The sequence below is a fragment of the Pholcus phalangioides genome, unplaced genomic scaffold (assembly GCF_987345545.1).
Source record: "Pholcus phalangioides strain wild (caught in Gottingen) unplaced genomic scaffold, Ppha-v1.0 ptg000007l_1, whole genome shotgun sequence".
NCBI lineage: Eukaryota > Metazoa > Arthropoda > Arachnida > Araneae > Pholcidae > Pholcus > Pholcus phalangioides.
Window position 1 is genome coordinate 40,328,198 of NW_028301600.1, and position 19,422 is coordinate 40,347,619.

Below are 19,422 nucleotides of genomic sequence, written 5' to 3' on the forward strand. Positions count from 1 at the left end.
TATCAATGGAATAGTTAACAAATAATATGAAACAAATGGGTGTAGTCTGGAATCCAAGCTTTAGAGTCTATATTGAATATGATTGCAGCATGAAAATATGAATGCGGAGACTGTCTTTTTCAGCATTGACAAGTGCTTGCTTGCTCACTTCTGGTATTCATTCATTCATGTTCACTTTGGTTCCAATACTAAATATCCTATGCTTCACGTAAGAGCTGAATGGTAATGTTTAGATTTTGCACCCTTTGACCCAGCCCTTAGGGGCCATGCTGAAATGGAGAGTAAACTGGATACGGCCAATCCTGCCAGTACAAACTGGTAGGGCGAGACAAATAAGAAACCGTGAATTTATTATCAGCAATCAGCAGTTCAAGAGAAAGGTGCCACTATCTTAATTTTTCTTGGTCTGCCCTTATGTATAATACAGATCATATGCCATGAGGTGGTCCTGAGGGACTGAACTGAAAGGTAAAATTATTCCGAATAGTACTAAATTTACTGATATGAAGTTTCTCAATGATGGGCAACTTGGGCTTTCTAAACTTTGTTCTGCGGTAGTCAAAAAAGCAAATAGAATGTTTGGTTTTATACTAAAAAGTATTTTTTTGCATTCTCCTAAAGTAATTTTTTTGGCTTTTCTGTGGCTTAGTTTATCCTGATCTAGAGTATGCTGTAGGATTTTTAAGAGGCCATGTCTACAGAAAGATATATACTTGATCGGGGGATGCAGAGAAATGCTACACCTGCTGGTACACAGGGCTTGGACTATGAAGAGGGACAATTTTTTGAATGGTTTCATTGGAAGAATATAAGTGTCAGGGGATATGATTGAAGTGTTTAACATTTTAAATGGGATGGACCATGAGTCAATATATCGTCAATCCAGTGACAAAAATTCTGACTAGTAATTGGCACCAATTCTACCCATTATTGTAAGGGTTTTTTTTTTTCTAAAAGGGTTGTGAATAAATGGAATTGCTTATCCTTGGTTGTCATCAATTCTATCAGAATCGAAATGTTTATACAGAAATATGATATTTATGTCGGGAACAATCAAGAAGCTACCTATTCTTAATTGATGACAATCATATTCTTTATGGTCAATGTATGTAACTTTTTACTTTTGGTATTTTATAGTTTTAGTTTCTATCTAATTTTTATTACTTTGTTCTTGTTTCTTGAATTTTTTGAGTAGTTGTACTTATAATTGACATCCATAGTCATTATGAGCTTATATATGTTACGGTAAATGTGATAAATCCAATGATTATGCCTAATTGCCAACCATTTTGGTAAGGTTGATAAAACATTTATCTGTGACTATATAATCCCTAGCTTGTATTGGTAAATATCATGAATCGTCAATGAATTAATCAAATTTACCAGACATTGAATCTATCCTCATAGACAAGTTTGAGCCCAATCAGTGATGTTGATTATGTTTAAAAATATTGATAAATGTGAAGAAAGCTAACATTACAAGACTGATAATAATTTACACGTTCTTACCCCTATAACACTTATTTTAATTTTTAAATACTGTTTTGAATGCCACGAGTAAACCATTTTACTCGCATTTAATGCTGTTTTTTCTTAACCTTTCCTCCATTTTTCAAATTTGACTATCTCAGTGAATATTGCACTTAGAAACATGGGATTTTTTGTTGGCACCAGAACAGACAGCGCAACAACTTTCTAATTTGGTTTTTGATGACGATGACAGGGTGTCCATATAAAAAGGTATTTTTTAAATTTTAATAAGTATGCAACCCCTTGCAACATGAATAATGTATCTGAAAATTCTGCATATTTTGATACTTTTTCTAATTGGAAGTATGCTTCTAGGATCAACAGTTTGCCAGTAAAATGTCATGTGCCCTGTTACCTATGCACCCTGTATATAGGCCTACACTGTCGTGCATAAGGGAGTGGGTTTTGGATTTTGGATTCACTCTCCCCCTCCCCCGGGAGATTATAATTTGTTTCAGTAAAAAGCTAAATAGTATATATACATCAGAACTGTTAGCATATTAAAATAATTACCCTGGTTCAAGTAGGTGACAGTTTCTTCTTGTAATTTGACTGCACCAGATGTAGGAGCAAGTAAAATGTATTGAAAAGCTGGAGGTCCAAAAGAGGCTTCATGCTCTGTGGTTTCAGAAATCGGTAATGTAGGTAACTGAACTACTTGAGAAAGAATAGTATTAATCATGGATCCCGGAGAATAAAAATGATTACCATTGGCACGCAATTGATCATTTACTGGAAAGCCATGCTGACGACACCTAAAAAAAGACCAAAAGGAGGAAAAATTGATGTTCAAGTCAATAAACTAGTCTAGATAAATCAAACTCTGAAGAAAAAAAAATTAAATATGAAAAAATGTACACATTTTCAAAATAGAGTCCGCCCTTGGTATTCACAAGGGTTATGTTCCTGTTAGGTCACGTGAATATGAAAAAAATCTCAAATAAGCGAATATATAAACCAAATCTCATAGTTTAGTATTTTAGACGTGTATACTGCCTTCAGTTGAATATACTAACTTGGAGTTGACAGAGGTAGATAAAAATTATTGAATGGAATGTAGCAATTCTCTGATTTTTTTCTGGAAATGTATTGTTATTTCTGGTTGCCATTTCTGCTTCATATATGCCATATCACTTCAAAAATGTTGGTGTAGGTTAATGATACTCTTTCTGTTGATTCTTTTACATCATGCCAAAAACTTATTATAAGAAGGAGTGGTCTTTGCATATTTCCCCTTTATAGAACTAGTAGCTACTCTGGCACATAGTTAAAATAGAATTTCTTTCACTTTATCTGGTACCATCTTGGATTAATTTACAAAATTGAATTACACAGTCTTTTGTCAATGTATCCAAACTGCTTTCAGTACTACTGCCATTATTATAAATAGCAAGGCATGTCTAAAAAAAGCATGGTAGATCTATTATTTCTTATCTGGGTGAGTGAGATGAAGGTTAAGTAATGGAAAATCGTTACACTTCGATGAAACAAAATAATTTGGTCATAGGCAGAGATAGACTTGAAAGTCTGGGGGTGGGGGCATGATGATGTCAATTCATATATATGTAAATAGATTATATCAGTTGGCTTTAACTTTGATGCTGCCCCCCCCCCCTATTTCAGCCCATGGATTTGGTGATGTGGAAGTTAAGAAAACTCTTTCCAAACGGTTGAATGTAAGCAACACTTATGAATTAACTTGTGAATTACCCCACATTGATTGAAAGCAAAATTTTTTTCTGAAAAATTGGTCATACTGATTTTATTCATTAAGATGGCTGCTATCACAATTGGCAAATTGGTATATTGTATACTGATAGTTTCATGGAGAAAACGAAAATAGAAACATTTCTACTGCTGAATTTTTTGTTGGAAATGTTCACCTAAAACACTTAGAAAAATATTTTGCAGAAAATATTTTTATCATTTTATCATTAATGAATCGACCCTGTGTTACAGAGCTAAATCAGAACACATTCTAAAGGGTGTCTCATAAATAGAAGCACAAACTTTAAGGGGAGGTAGAGAACATCAAAAGGACTGAGAATTGCATAGGAACCCATGACCAGAAAAGTCATTGGTCAGCTGTGATGTTCATGAAAGTGCTGGAGTGGAAATATGATTTTTCCTCATCAGTAACGAGCTGTAGTCACCATATGAGATGCATACAACATTATACAAACATGGAACTGGCAGAAAAAATGAGGAAAAATATGATTTACCCTCCAGTGCTGTCATAAACAGCACCACCTGCCATGTACGATGATAATTCCCACTTAAGAGCTGAATGGTAATGTTTAGATTTTGCACCCTTTGACCCAGCCCTTAGGGGCCATGCTGAAATGGAGAGTAAACTGGATACGGCCAATCCTGCCAGTACAAACTGGTAGGGCGAGACAAATAAGAAACCGTGAATTTATTATCAGCAATCAGCAGTTCAAGAGAAAGGTGCCACTATCTTAATTTTTCTTGGTCTGCCCTTATGTATAATACAGATCATATGCCATGAGGTGGTCCTGAGGGACTGAACTGAAAGGTAAAATTATTCCGAATAGTACTAAATTTACTGATATGAAGTTTCTCAATGATGGGCAACTTGGGCTTTCTAAACTTTGTTCTGCGGTAGTCAAAAAAGCAAATAGAATGTTTGGTTTTATACTAAAAAGTATTTTTTTGCATTCTCCTAAAGTAATTTTTTTGGCTTTTTTGTGGCTTAGTTTATCCTGATCTAGAGTATGCTCTAGGATTTTTAAGAGGCCATGTCTACAGAAAGATATATACTTGATTGGGGGATGCAGAGAAATGCTACACCTGCTGATACACAGGGCTTGGACTATGAAGAGGGACAATTTTTTGAATGGTTTCATTCCCCGATGATAATATTAATGTAATTCTGAATCTTTTGATGCTCTCTACCTCTCCTCAAAGTTTGTACCTTTATTCATGAGACCCTGTATAATCTGTAATATAGATATTAATACATAAGTTAAAATCCTTGATTGAAATTAATTTAAGCAAATTTTAATTAAACATAATTTTATTTATTTTTTTTATCAAGTTTTGTATAATATATAAGGTAAGAACGTATTTTTAATTTTGCCATTAATTTGATAAAGTCACATGGTCACAGCAGGAAAATTGCGTAATAAGGTGGCTGATAGAAATATTTTAAAGCAAAAGAGAATGCTGTATATTTTTATAAAATTGGAATTTCATTGATTTTTCACTGCATTTGAATCATTTGGTTTAGACTCAAATTTACGAACCAAACATGATTTGATTAAGCAGAATCTACTACACTACTAGTACATCTTTATTCAATAGTAGAAATTCAAGAGTGCAAAAAGTACAATTTAAAGGGAATAATGAATATCAACTGCATTTTTTTCATTAATTCCTGACCATCTGACTATTTGCAAGTTTAAACAAAATAATACAAATAAAATTAAACTAAACTATACATTCATATAAACAATAAATAAATATATATATACAGTCTGACCCACTTATAACAAACACAGATATTATGAATTTTCATCCAAAAACAAAGTTTTTCCGCATCCTGTGAATTTTATATTGCTTATCTATGTTATTCTGATTCCTTATAAAGAACACAGATTCCAACAAAGTACACCTATGACCAATTTTTAAACATGAATTGTCACAAATTTCTCTGTAATCTTATGCAAAATTTATTCTTATCTGCAAATTTACCTTTCCTCAATTAATGTCTTGTTTCTTTCCTTGGAAGACATTCTACCAGGGCTGTTTTGGGTACTGTATAATCCTGTTTTGCATCTTTTTTTTCCTCACATATCTCTGTTAAATCCCATTTTTCTTGCAGAAAACCTCATTAACAAGAAAAGACTAAGATTATGTTTCCTTAGAATCTAACCTCCAAAACACTTTGAGTGCACATTACCATTCTCTTGCTGGATTTGGACATTGGCTGTGGTGTATGACCAAATTAATTTTGGGAACATCCAAGAGCAAAGCGCTATTCATTGAATCGAAAACTGTAAGTATAAAGTCGGTTGAAAGTCAAAAAAGGAAGAAGTGAGGTATAAAAAAAAATTGGGACACTAAAACTTTGTTATTCTTTCTTTAAATGGTTCAGAGAAAGGAATGGAAAATTTTTCCGGGGTGTTTGTGCTCTTATCCAAGGATGATGTCACTCTCTGCTATCCATACAAAGGTTTTTAACAGCTGGCTGATGCAGACATATTTTGGAAAGAGAGAAAATTCCATTGTCCCTACGGGGAATCGAACCCACGTCCTTTCACTTTCCGATTAATGCCCTAGACCACTAGACTACAGAGGCAACGAATATCCCAATCTTTCCTTGGAGCTTGTGTGCACTGGCGTCTGGTGGCGTTGTCAGCAATTGTGAGCTTCGGCCTGAGTTAGGTCCGACTGTCCATGTACGGTCCCGTTCAGTGCACACAAGCTCCAAGGAAAGATTGAGATATTCGTTCCCTTTGTAGTCTAGTGTGTTCACTCGGAAAGTGAAAGGACGTGGGTTTGATTCCCCGCAGGGGCAATTGAGTTTTCTCTTTCCAAAATATATCTTTGCATCAGTCATCTGTTAGAAACCTTCGTGTGTTTGTGCTCTTATTAAAAGAAAAGGCTTTACATTTTGCATGTTTTATTTGGGGAACGTGATTTAAATGTAAAATGTTTAATGTCCATAATGCTATCAATGGGAAAAAAGACAAGTTTTGACACATATTTTTGTTTATGTATTTGATTTTCAAAGAATTTAATGAAATTTTTAATTGTTATTGAAAGTATATTATTTAGTCTATTCATTTCAAGAATGCTCAGATTATTGAAAAATGTGTATCATGCATGTAAAATGTTTTATTTTGCTTAAAAGCATCATTTTTCAAGCCAGTACGAATATAACAAAATTCACATATACAGGGCTCCCACTCAAAAATTAGAAAAAGTAGGACAGGGGAGGTTACCCCCCATTAGACAACATAATCGTAGTATAATAAAAAATATACTTTGAGGAAAAAAATTATTTTAAATTTTATAAAAAATCATAGCACACACTGATATTTCAGTATCCTATATGATTGGCTCGAGCCAATGCAAAATGACAGAAATGACGGTTACAAGAACAATTTTGGACCACAACAGGGTACTAGCGACCACAGATAATTCTTTTGTCTCTCTTCACAATATAAATCACATTCTTTTTTTGGAGTCTTGCACAGTCCAGTCTGTCAACTCTCTTCGACAACACAATGCAAATCATGAGGACAGGTAAGTAATTGATGCTCTTTCAAGAATACTTTCAAAAGCATAGTGAAAAATGTGCAAATTACAATGACCAGTGAAAATAAGTCAAGGTGCACCGGATGGTTTTACTGCGTTGTCCATACTTTTGTTAAAGGGATTTGGTTATATTTTAAGAATAATTGATACATTCATATTCCTCTGGTCATTGCATACACCTAACAAAATGTAATTATTATCATCATTATTTTTATTTATTTTTTATTGGTTTTACTTTTTTTTTGCTTATCATGATTACACACTAATTTCATTACATACACCAAGGTTCACTAATAAATATAAATATCTGTGCAAATCATGACATATATCAACCTATTTGTTTATATATATATATATTACTATTATTATTGTTTTCTTCTCCCCCCCCCCATTTTTTTCGTTTGTGTTTATAATTCTTTTTTCTCATTAGCTTTTAATTTTAATGGTTGTATTATACATATAAATTATACACTTGATTCAACTATTGAAAATGACTGTACCCTTATGAAATTTGCATGTCCACCAGTATGGATCTTATAGGCTCCCTTGATGGATTTTTTTTTTTTGTTTGATTTATATGTTTTGTAACAATAATAACGACAACAAAATTGAAATTCACTGTTCAATGCCAGCGTAATCATTTTTGACAAATGAAGCACTTTCATTTCTAGCTCTTTGCAGAGCTTTGTAAACATTGTTTATGCTTCTGCATTCCCTAAAAATACAGAAGACAATTGAATGCTATTGGGTAGCATCAGAATCTCCAAACCTAGAATAGGCCTATGTATCCAACCGCTTTGTTATGCAAACTGTTGTTTCACCTATACACAAAATGTGTACCATAATTTTAAATGATGTTAGTTACTGTCCAAGACCATGACGTAGCAAATACAAAATTATTTTTCACATCCAGATAGACATTTTTTATGACTACTCTAATTGCTGAACTACCAAACTAAGCAAACACAAAAATTAATAAACCAAATGGTCCACATACCCTCACTTCTCAAATAACCATAAAACGATACAATTTCTACTTTTTGGGTTAATAGAGTTAATAAACATGATTTTTTCCTACTTATTAAACTATGAACTTATGAAAATATTACAAATTTTAATTAGTATCATTCATCAAATTTCTCATGGCTTAAATAATTTGATATTATTTTGATAAGCAATGGTAGGGAAAATATATCTTGAAAGAAAGTAAAAATATAAATAGTAAATATATAAAGCATAAATTAAGGTACAAATATAAAATAACCTTGTTGACTGAACATTTTCAGTATGTTCCATTTCTTTACTAAAGCAAAACCTCTTGACATTATTTGTGCAATCAATGTCAGTTGAATGAGAATATTTTGTTTTCCTTCCATGAACCAAACTCAGAGGATGGCAATGCAGTTGAGATTTGTGACAATCATCATGGTTTTCATCGCTGCAAAATGAAAAAACTTTGAAATTTTGAGAAAGCTTATCCAATTTATAAGACATTCTATTTAGCTTTAAAATTAAAAAAAAATTCTTAATTGGAAAAAAAATGATTGAGCTCTCATTAAACGGCTAAATAGCATGTTCTTGATCTTTTTAACTCTTAAACTGCTCCAATTCTACATAGAGGATAAGCGTAGTAGCAGACCACTACATCAGAAAGAAACTCGAGTCTAAAGCCCACAAGGGGTATAAAAAGGATATACTTAATGCTGCACTTATACCCCTTGTGCTTTAGACCCCTCAACTACTTTCAAATATTTTGTAATACGAGGGAAGAGGAATTTTTTTTTAAATCTTGTGCATACAGAACGGTATATTTCTGACAATTTGCACAGCAGAAGGGTCGAAGGCCCAACACAATTCCCTGAACTACAAAAGAAGCTAATGTTGTTCACCCTTTACAGGAAACAAAAATGAAGTCAACATTATTCTCAAACAAGGCTACTTTATTAAAAATTTTAGACATTCAAAACTTGTTTTAAATTTTGGTTTTTAAATTGCATGTCAACTGAAATAACCGAAAAACATTGATTAAAATATTAATGTGGAAAAAACAATATTTTCATCTGAAAAATATTTCTAATATGTAGCAAGTGCATTGTAAAACATCTCTGTAAATTAAAATTTTCAGTAAAATTTACATATGCGCTTCCGAAAAAAGCCAAAAAAACATTTTTACTCATTTCTGTTGTCATCCTTTCTTGCACTGATATCAGGAACAGCAAATGCAGCAGCTCTGTATCAATATATATAAACAAATGCTAAATAAATATATATATACTCTACTTTCATATCTATGCAAAATAATACCAAACCCAAGTTTGTATAAAATAACATGCATAGTTAATACATAATGTCTAATTAGAATAATGACATAATTCCAGGAAGATAAACAAGTAGTTCACAGGTTTTTAAAGCCAACTTTTATCTCTCACAGTTTATATGAAGGTTCAGCATGGCCAACAATTTTTCCGTCAATGTCGTCCAAATGAACAAAAGAAACAACAAAAAACATGGGTGGTTCCCATAAAAAAACTCTGTTGCTGAATACTGATTGATACAAAAAGAATACAATTGGAGATGAATTTTTCGGAAGGAAAATTCTTCATAGAATCTAACCACTGTCCCCTTTGCAATAAATCAGAGTGAATGCACTATAGACCACTACGCAGCAGAAGCACTACTTTACCACACATCAACTCTGGTCATATATTGCCCTACTCTAATTTCCAACCAGTGGAGTTAGATGGGAAATGAATGCTCCATCTAACGGTGGTCGTCCCATGCTCAGTAGGTAAAGAACTTGTTTCTAATGTTCTATGTCCAAAGTTGAACCCATGTACCTTGACTGTAACCTTCATAGTATAGAAGCATGTTACCATTACGCCACTCGGGTGCTAGTACAGAAGCAATGGTATTTTCATTCCTTAGAGAATGTGTGTACGCTGAACAGGACTGTGAAATGGAAAGCACACACACACATTCTGGCTCAACTAGTAGCTTATGAAGACAATACTCCCCACATGATGAGGTGTCACTCTTCTTTATTCATAAAAAGTATAGATAAATAACTAGAATTATTATTCAGTGATAGATAAGCCTTAAATAATTGGAGGGATGGGAGCGGTATTTGATGCCAGCTGTTACTGGTTCTAGGTCAGTGCTGCACGACTTAACTAAGTAACTTTGTGTGTCTTTTTTCTCACGGCTATGTGCAAATGCCTAAGTTTTTTCCAGGCTTTTCCATAAAAACCCAGGCTAAAAGAAATCTTGGCAACAAGTGGCAGTATCCTAGTGTTCATTTGTTCATGCAGTTTTCATCACTAACAGCTTCCTCTGCTTATCCATAGCCTCTAAAAAATCAACATGGTACACAACATTGTTACACATGACACACAACATTGTTACACATGACACACAACATTGTTACACATGACACACAACATTGTTACACATGACACACAACATTGTTATACATGGTATTCTGATCGACCAAACAATTCTTACTTGATTTTATCGCTTACTAACTATTACTTTCTCTCTAATGATTCTGTGATTATTCTTGAATTCGAGGAATGTGTTATAAACTGAAGAGCCAAAAAAACTGGTACAGGCATGCGTATGCAAATAAAGAGATATGGAACCAATCAGAGTATATATCGCAACAAGTGTCTGGCATAGTTGTTAGATCGGTTACTGCTACTACAATGGCAGGTTATCGAGTTTTAGTTGAGTTTGAACGTGGTGTTATAGTCGGCGCACGAGATATGGGACATAGCATCTCCAAGGTAGCGATGAAATTTGGATTTTCACGTACGACCATTTCACGAGTGTACTGTGAATATTGGGAATCCAGTAAAAAATTAAATCTACGACATCACTGCGGCCGGAAAAAGATCATGCAAGAATGGGACCAACGACGACTGACGAAAATCATTAAACGTGACAGACGTGCAAACCTTCCGCAAATTGCTGCAGATTTCAATGCTGGGCCATCAACAAGTGTCAGCGTGCAAACCATTCAACGAAACATCATCGATATGAGCTTTCGGTGCCGAAGGCCCACTCGTGTACCCTTGATGACTCGCCTGGACCAGACAACACAGACATTGGACTGTTGAGGACTGGAAACACGTTGCCTGGTCTGACGAGTCTCGGCTCCAATTGCTTCGAGCTGATGGACATGTACGGGTATGGAGACAACCTCATGAATCCATGGACCCTACATGTCAACAGGGGACTGTTCGAGCTGGTGGAGGCTTTGTGATGGTATGGGGCGTGTGCAGTTGGTGTGATATGGGACCCCTGATACGTCTAGATACGACTCTGACAGGTGACAGGTACGTAAGCATCCTGTCTGATCACCTGCACCCATTCATGTCCATTGTGCATTCTGACGGACTTGGACAATTTCAGCAGGACAATGCGACACCCCACACGTCCAGAATTGCTACAAAGTGGCTCCAGGAACCCTCTTCTGACTTTAGACACTTCCGCTGGCCACCTAAATCCCCAGACATGAACATTATTGAATATATCTGGGATGCCTTGCAACGTGCTGTGCAGAAGAGATCTCCACCCCCTCTTACTCCTACGGATTTATGGACAGCCCTGCAGGATTCATGGTGTCAATTACCTCCAGCACTACTTCAGACATTAGTCGAGTCCATGCCATGTCGTGTTGCGGCACTTCTGCAGGCTCGCGGGGGCCCTACACGATATTAGGCAGGTGTACCAGTTTTTTTGGCTCTTCAGTGTACAATTTCTCTGGATATTGAAGAACATTTCATAAATATTTTTTCTCCAAGATATATTTTTCAGCAACATCTGACCATTTAATGGTTAGCTTTATAAAAAAATGTGCCTCTTTTTTTTTTTAATAATGTGATCCTCATGTATTCTAAAAGGATCAGCATGATCCGTCCAGGGAATATTTCATCTATCTCTACTCTTTTTTGCAATAACCTTAAAAAAGAAATTATTTTTCTTACTGAGAGTTTTATTAATAATTATAAATTGACTTTTTATACCTGCTCTCATTTTCACTATTACAATTTTTATTTTTCACCAAATTCTCACTTTACACAAATTTTAAAACACCTATTGTATTAGATTACATCTCAAAATTTACTAAATAACATTTGCTGTCATGTTAAATTGAGATACAGGGTGGGCAAAAAGTCCATAGAAACTTTAAAAATGAAAAAAAAGAACCAGAAAAATAACTAAATTAAAAATGGTTTGCAGGGTTAGCATTGACAGGTCACCGGAAGTTTTTAAAACAGGGGAAAAAACTCAAAAAACAGTTGATAGGTGGCGCTGGTATGAGCGACTTCCGAGGAAATATGCAAATGAGACGGTTGTAAGAACTTGCGCTTCTAATCCACAACCATGCAAACCATTGCAACACCATTGCAAACCGTGTATGTGGACCTGCTGCACTCTGCCATTGCTGGATTTGTGACATGCCTGCAATGTGTTATTCCCCGCGGTGGTGGTCATGTGGAACACATACTGCTGTAATAAACGACTTGGAGGCATTCTGTTCGTTATTTGCATATCTTTTCTTTGACTTGTGTACGACAGTGCCACCTATCTGCTGTTTTTTTTAGTTTTCCCTGTCTTAAAAAATTCCCATGGCCTAGCAATACTAACCCTGCAAACCGTTCTTTATTTCTGTTATTTTTCCGGTTTTTATGAATTTTTAAAGTTTCTACAGACTTTTTGCCCACCCTGTATAATCTGGTGCAACAATTGTGAGAGTGGAATAGCTCTAATCTCACAATGATCAATACAAAACCAGCAAAAACATTCATGATTTTACTATTCTTTATGCTGTGAGTCTGTAATGTGCTACCATTCAAGATCATGATAAGTATTTAAGACAAATCTGCCAATACTTGTCATATTCTGAAACATGTAGGAGACATTTATTATACCTTGGAACATCATTTTTCAAGCTTTTTTATTCGAAGTTAGTTTTTACTGCAAAATTTCACTAAATTCATTTTTAGTATCTGCATGCTCTATGAGACATTGGGTGATATTTAAACTACCTTTCTGTTTTACTATAACCATGAGGTGGATGGATTAAAAAGTGGATTTAAGAGCAGACTAAAATGTTTCAAACATTTGGTCTTGTACCCTGAAACATGTAATGTTGTACTTTTAAAGAGGGTACAATTACAAAAAAAAATACACATATTACTGGAAAATTATATAATCAGTATTTTTAACATAAATCATATAATGAAATAAAAAATATCAAAATAATCACACAAATATGGTCATTAATATACATACACAAAAGTAACAATTATGGAGGGGCTATCTCTATTTGACGAATCAGCGAAAAATATGATAAACTTGTTCTAGTCTAATCCCATATTAGAAAAAGGAAAAAAATAGAAGAAAAGGAAGGAAAAACCAATGAAAGAAAACAGTATAATATACAAGTAGATAAGAGAGTAGATATAAAGTAGATTTCTCTTTTCTCTCTCTCACCCTCACCCTACCTGTTCTCTTTTATATGTATATAGCGTAAGGATACATATGTGGAGAAAAACATCACTAATATAAGAGTATAGAAATAAACTGAGATAAAAAGAACAACTTTATTTCACAGGGTTACAACAAAGCTTCACGATGATGAGGAGAAAGGAAAGAAAACAGAGAGAACTTGTTTGAATTGATTCTACTGGCATTTGGAAGCAATATTATGTCCTTGATTATAAAGTGGTTAACAATAAGTGATTGCATTAGAGATAAAACACCAGTGACGTCAACATTTGCTATAGCTGACACTGATGAACAGTAAAATATTTTCTCACCTCGCCTGTTAAGGAGGATTCACTAGGTAAAAGATTTTGTTAAACTCATCGCACACTGTAAATTTTGTTTTTTTTTCAACAAATTTGACCAGGAAATAACCAAAGGTAGAAGAAATGGGACTGAAGTTTTTGTAAGAGAGAAGTACAAAATTTACATAAAATTTAAAACATAAATTCCATTTAACCACAAAAGAAGTATTAAAAGTTAGTATAAGTTAAGTATTACAAGGTAAACTAGGAAAATTGCAAGTTTTTATACTGTTTCAAGTATTTAATCTTTTTTTGTTTCAAGCTACATGATGCTCCACCATATATTTGTGAAAATATTAATAACATTATTCACAGTGCTTGATATTAGAGATGGGACGAATATTTGGCCCTTTTACCGAATGTTCGGTATTCGGCCGAATATCTGCGAAAATCTAAGCACACAAATTTTAAAAAATTACATTAACTGGAATTTTTCTCATAAATTAACTTACTGATTATATTTTATTGTGTGGTGCATACCTATCCCTTTCTGTGCAAGAGGTTATGTCTGGGTGAATTTTCAAGGGATAAGTAAAACATGAAACTGAAAATAGAATCCTACTGCAATAAGATGGAAGTGAGCATGAATTACACAAATTCACTAACTGAAGGATGTACCTACACAAGAAATGTATTGAGCTACTGAAAGGGGTAAAGAACATCTAGAGTAGAAAAATAAGTCGTAAATTTTATGATGCATTAATTACTTAAGATTAAAAAATGGTTGATATTTTCTTAATTAGGTGTAAAATTGTAATAAGTGAAATTGATTCTGTAAGTACAGTATATTCAGCTAAAGAAAATTTTTGATGATATGAATGCCCACACTAACATAAAATAGCCACGTCGTGAGCTGAATTTTCGCACCAATCATAATCAGGATTACTGTCACTAGGGCACAATTTACTCATGTCCATCTCGGAATCTTTTTCAGATGTATCTCTTTCTAAAATTCTCTGAACCATTTCATATAAAATGAAAGCTTCAGCCAAAATAGAAAATGCATTGAAAAAAAGGTAGCCTATGTTTTCAGAGTATGTATTCTTTCAGAGCAAGACTCTTTTCCATCAACATGTATGAAACACAGAAATGAGCTGACCAAATCTCACATGGATAAGGACATTTATGAACTCGATTATGTTGTGTCAACATGAGCTTTATAGTAGATTGAAACTGGTGTTGGTTGTGTACGTACTGAAAAATAAAAAGATCTTCAGCCACTTTCATCCTCCTGTATATTCTCATTTATTTAATTTTGACGCTGTTCATTCAGTCTTTGCCTTTTTTTATAGTATTCCTTGTGGTTTAAAAAACTTCTTTAAATTTTGGGTAGAAGCTGGTATGAGAATCAAACAATTTTCCATAGAAAATGAACATGATTCCAGAATAAATCATCTGCATTAGCCGAGGTATCACTGTAACATTAAAATACAATATATCATTAAATTTGATTTTCAGTATCATGAGAATAAAAATATTTCAGTTACCAGTTTTTAATACTTAAATAATAAATTGCATAATTAAAATTCAATATCAATCATTTGAAATTACAAATAATTTTATTTTAAATTAAAAATGCTAATTTTATTTATAATTGTGATTAATTTTAAGAAAATTGATATTTGGCTGCCAAATATTTTGTATTCGGCCAAATCACTATTCATCTCATCCCTACTTGATATAACTGAGTTCTTTGTATGGTTTATCGGGTGACTTGCATGGATTATAAATACTAAATATAGTTCACTAAACTTGTAATGTTGAGAAGAAACACCGCAAAAACAAGTGCACAATTTTGTCACTAAAACTTGCCTACTTGTAAAATCCCTGTCAAAATCATAGACAAAAAGCTGAAACAACATTCCATTATGAGGTTATGTATTTCTAATCTCTCACACTCCAAAAACATCAGCTAGAAAGCAATACTATTAAATCTATTTCAAGTGTTTTAAGATTTACTATGGTCAAGGTACAACAGTTTTCCCTATACTATTCCGGTTTTGATTTCAGAAATTTTCACAACCATACATACCCTAAGTTATTTGCAGCAGTATTTGCATTGATGTCTACATCTAAACCTGACAAACTTCTATCAAAATCAATAGCAAATTCATCTTGGCCTGCATCAGGCACACACCATTGGTTATTAGATGACATTCCTCCAATCACTGTAATCTGTAAGAAACACCAAGTATTATACTGTGTTATAGAGAGTAATGAATCAAGATGCTATCATATACGAGGTCTGTCTAGCAAAAAAACTGAATTTCCAGAACAGTCCACCAATGAGTCAATGCTACATTGTGTAGACATTCTATCCCATATATAACCCTCTTTCAACATTTTCATAAATTCTATAAATATCTTGCAGAATTTAATATAAACTTTGATGAAAAATAATAAAACTAACCAGACTGTGTGAACAATTCATTAAAAGCAAGGGGAAATAGACAGGTATTTGGTTTTTTTTATTTCTATTTTTAGTGGTTCTGGTTGGGAATAATTATTATGGCTGTTTTTTTTTGTCAGTATAGTGGCTCTACCTGTTAAAAAACATGGCAAAAAGTGATGTTACAGAGGGTGTGCGGAAAAAAATTGGAACAAAGAAAAACCATGACTCTCAGACAATGCAGGACGTATGGTCACCCTATTCACAGTATAAAAAACACCCCTCCCAACAGCGAGCTCTAAATCTACCCTTGACCACTGTGTTCCCTAAAGTGACCTTGAGCCACCCTTGACCCAGTGCTCGATTTTGTGCTTGCGAGCACTTGATCAACAATTCCAATTAAACACCTTGTACACATTACATTCAAGAATTGAAATCATCCTGATTTCATACATTCATATGTCAGGCCTGCTGTAAGGGTGCTCTTCTTTAGATGAGTGCAAGCAGTGCTTGCGACTAGGAAAAGGTTGAAGACCTCTGGTCTAAAACAATATTTTTGGTGAATCTTAAAGGACTTGGAGACATTTTTCATGCTGGTACGCACTAAATTTAGAGAATTGTGTGTTGTCAGACTCCAATTTATCAATCAGAGATGTATAAACTTTATAGCCACCAGCACCAATTTTTTAGTCGCCATGAAGATCTGGTACCTGGGATTTGTCAAGCCCAGGGCCGTCATTTCAACTTTTTCCAGGTGGGGGGGTGGGGGACAAAGCATACATACTCATTGTATGTATATATATATTTGTATATATATATACCATTTTTAGTGTATTTTCAAAAGCTGGGGGGGGGGGAACAATGCCCCCCCCCCCTAAATGACGGGCCTGGTCAAACCCTTAAATGTGTAGCTTTGCATATGCGCAAAGGGTTCTTCAAGAATCCATTGCTGCAGCCAGTTCAAAGATAAAAATTCAGAATTTTACACACATATAAGACGAGGTAACATTCTTTCCAATCATAATTTTTTTGTTACTCTAGTTTGAATCACCAAAAAGGTAGTTATATACAGTGAATGCCACTTAATGTGATTACATCTGGACTCTGGTTTTCTGATGATAATAACCGATTGATAACTGTATCAAAAAAAATATCCTGGTTAGAAATCTGATGACCATATGCCCTGTTTGATCAAACAGGACATATGGAAATGGGATCACTCCGTTTTTCTTTCTCACATAACTGGTTTTAAAAAATGTTAAATCATGTCTTTTTTTTTCATGTTTTAAAACAAGATTTTCTTTTTCTTTAAGATAAGATCCTCATATTTTATTCAGATACTGTGAAGGGTTAGAATAGAACTGTCCAATGCAGATCACAAATTATGATACTTTCCATGATTAATTCCCAATATATGATACACTTTTTTTGCCAAGCTTTCAACCATGCCAAAACAGTAAAATGTTACCAATACCATCCTCTCTGGTGCATTTTTAAACGTTATTAAATGCTCCTATCATTCCACCGGTAACCCTAGCAAATAGCACCAAATTGGGTCTGGGGATAAAAAAAGAGTTGCCAAACCACAATATAGGCCTACCGTACAGAGAAATCACCCTTTTTATAATGTGCAGCATATTCCATAAATTCCCTTGTGAATGTTCGTTGACCGAGGAACTGTGAATGTGGTCAGTTGAAAGAAACTGACCACAAACTAGAGAAAGAGATTTTTTTAACCTTTATGCATGCCTCCACTATAACAAAGTCATTGCAAAAGAAGCACTACACATCTATGGAATCATAGCAGCTATTACTGCTCCATTAGGGCATAGTGAACTGTGTAGAGAAATTTTTTCATCAAGGGAGAGGGGTGCCTTCTGACCTCCTACACAGTCTCACAGGTTAAAATCGATAACTTATAATTAAAAATGACCATCATTTGTATGTTGGTGGCAGGTTTCCTGTATGTGATTGCTAAATTAGTATATGAATGACATAGGAAAAGGATATAAAGTCCTGGAAAAGTAAAACAAAAAACTATTTAGGACTGTTTTTCTTGAGATTCAAATTCTTGGCTCCTAAGAAATTTGGCTGGTGACAAAAAAAAATTTCGATTTGACAAGCCCTTTATTGACCTTTTACTCGTATTTAGACACATTGCTCTCAAGCAACACGAGTTTCTTATATTTTTTAAATTGTCATTTACACAGGTTTAGTGATTTAGCACAGTTTCCCAACATGGGCAACATCACCCGCGATGGCGATGGAATGATCCGGGGGGCACAATAGATCATGCAGATTTAACATAGAATGCTTAACGAGCACAAATATTTTTTGGAATACATGGGAAGACAGTGCAATACAGACGCATCCCATATTTTTTTTAATATTGTCAATAATTTTTTTTTGTTTTTTTCTTTTGTCATATAATAGCATTTATGGTACCTCATTCGCTTAATACAGGGTGTTTCAAAAAGAATCATCAGATTTAAAAAACCATAACTATTCCGCTTTTAATCCGTTTTGATCGAATAATATATAGGTAGAAAGAGGGTAATCTCTAGTTTCCCGCAGTTGCCAACAAGTAGTGCTAATGCTCTTCCTTCGGCCGTCACTTCAGTGTTTGTCAAGATGGTGACTGCACAACAAAAATAATTTTTTGTTCTAAAGCTTTGCCAAGTGTGAGTCCGTAACAACTGTTTATAGTGCTTTTCGTCGACAATACCTTGGTGTTGAACTTCCTACCGCTCAGAGCATTAAGCGATGGTATAAACAATTGAGACACAGGTTGTCCGTGAAAAGGGAAATTCCCTGGCCATCCCCGCATGTGAGATGAAAATGTGGAGTGCATCCGACAGTTTCGCACGTGTGTGTGTAGTCCACAAAAATCCAGTCGTAGTGGATGTAAACATGCTCGCAAAAGTTTGGGACAAATTTGATTACCATATAGACATATGCCATGCACAGGGCTGCAACTAGATGTTTGGTCACCCGGGGCAAGTGCGCATTTTGGCGCCCCTTTGTAATGTTGAAGGAGAGGTTTGAGAATAAAATTTGCACCCCCTCTGGTCCAGCGCCCAGAGCACAAGACCCGCCTGCTTACCCTTACTTGTGGCCCTGGCCGTGCATTCCAAGGTGAACATATTGAGCACCTTTAATTTGGTTTTTAAAAATCTTTGGTATAAGGGACATGCCAAGTTGGCGACTTTTTCCAACAATAAGTTGCCAACGCCGGCGATCTGGTTTGTAGTTGTTCTGCTATCGTTTGCTCCCATTTCGTTGTTCTTCTTTCAAACCCATTAACATAAATTGAATAGAAACTCCGACAGACGCGAACACACACACACACACACAAACTGTCACAGT

General features: G+C 34.5%; 1 protein-coding gene across 4 annotated transcripts in view; it reads right to left on the reverse strand.

The window, feature by feature from the left end:
• LOC149085281 (transcription factor CP2-like) overlaps positions 1-19,422 on the reverse strand; it is an 84,789-nt gene that overhangs the window by 63,106 nt on the left and 2,261 nt on the right. For 3 of the 4 annotated variants that reach the window (XM_089233209.1, XM_089233210.1, XM_089233211.1), the window contains exons 2-5: positions 15,700-15,842; positions 8,987-9,043; positions 8,078-8,251; positions 2,044-2,285 (exon numbers count right to left, since the gene is read on the reverse strand). In XM_089233209.1, the coding sequence (XP_089089335.1) occupies positions 2,044-2,285; positions 8,078-8,251; positions 8,987-9,043; positions 15,700-15,842 (616 nt within the window). The remainder of the gene's footprint in view (positions 1-2,043; positions 2,286-8,077; positions 8,252-8,986; positions 9,044-15,699; positions 15,843-19,422) is intronic. The other variant, XM_089233213.1, reaches the window with a different exon arrangement.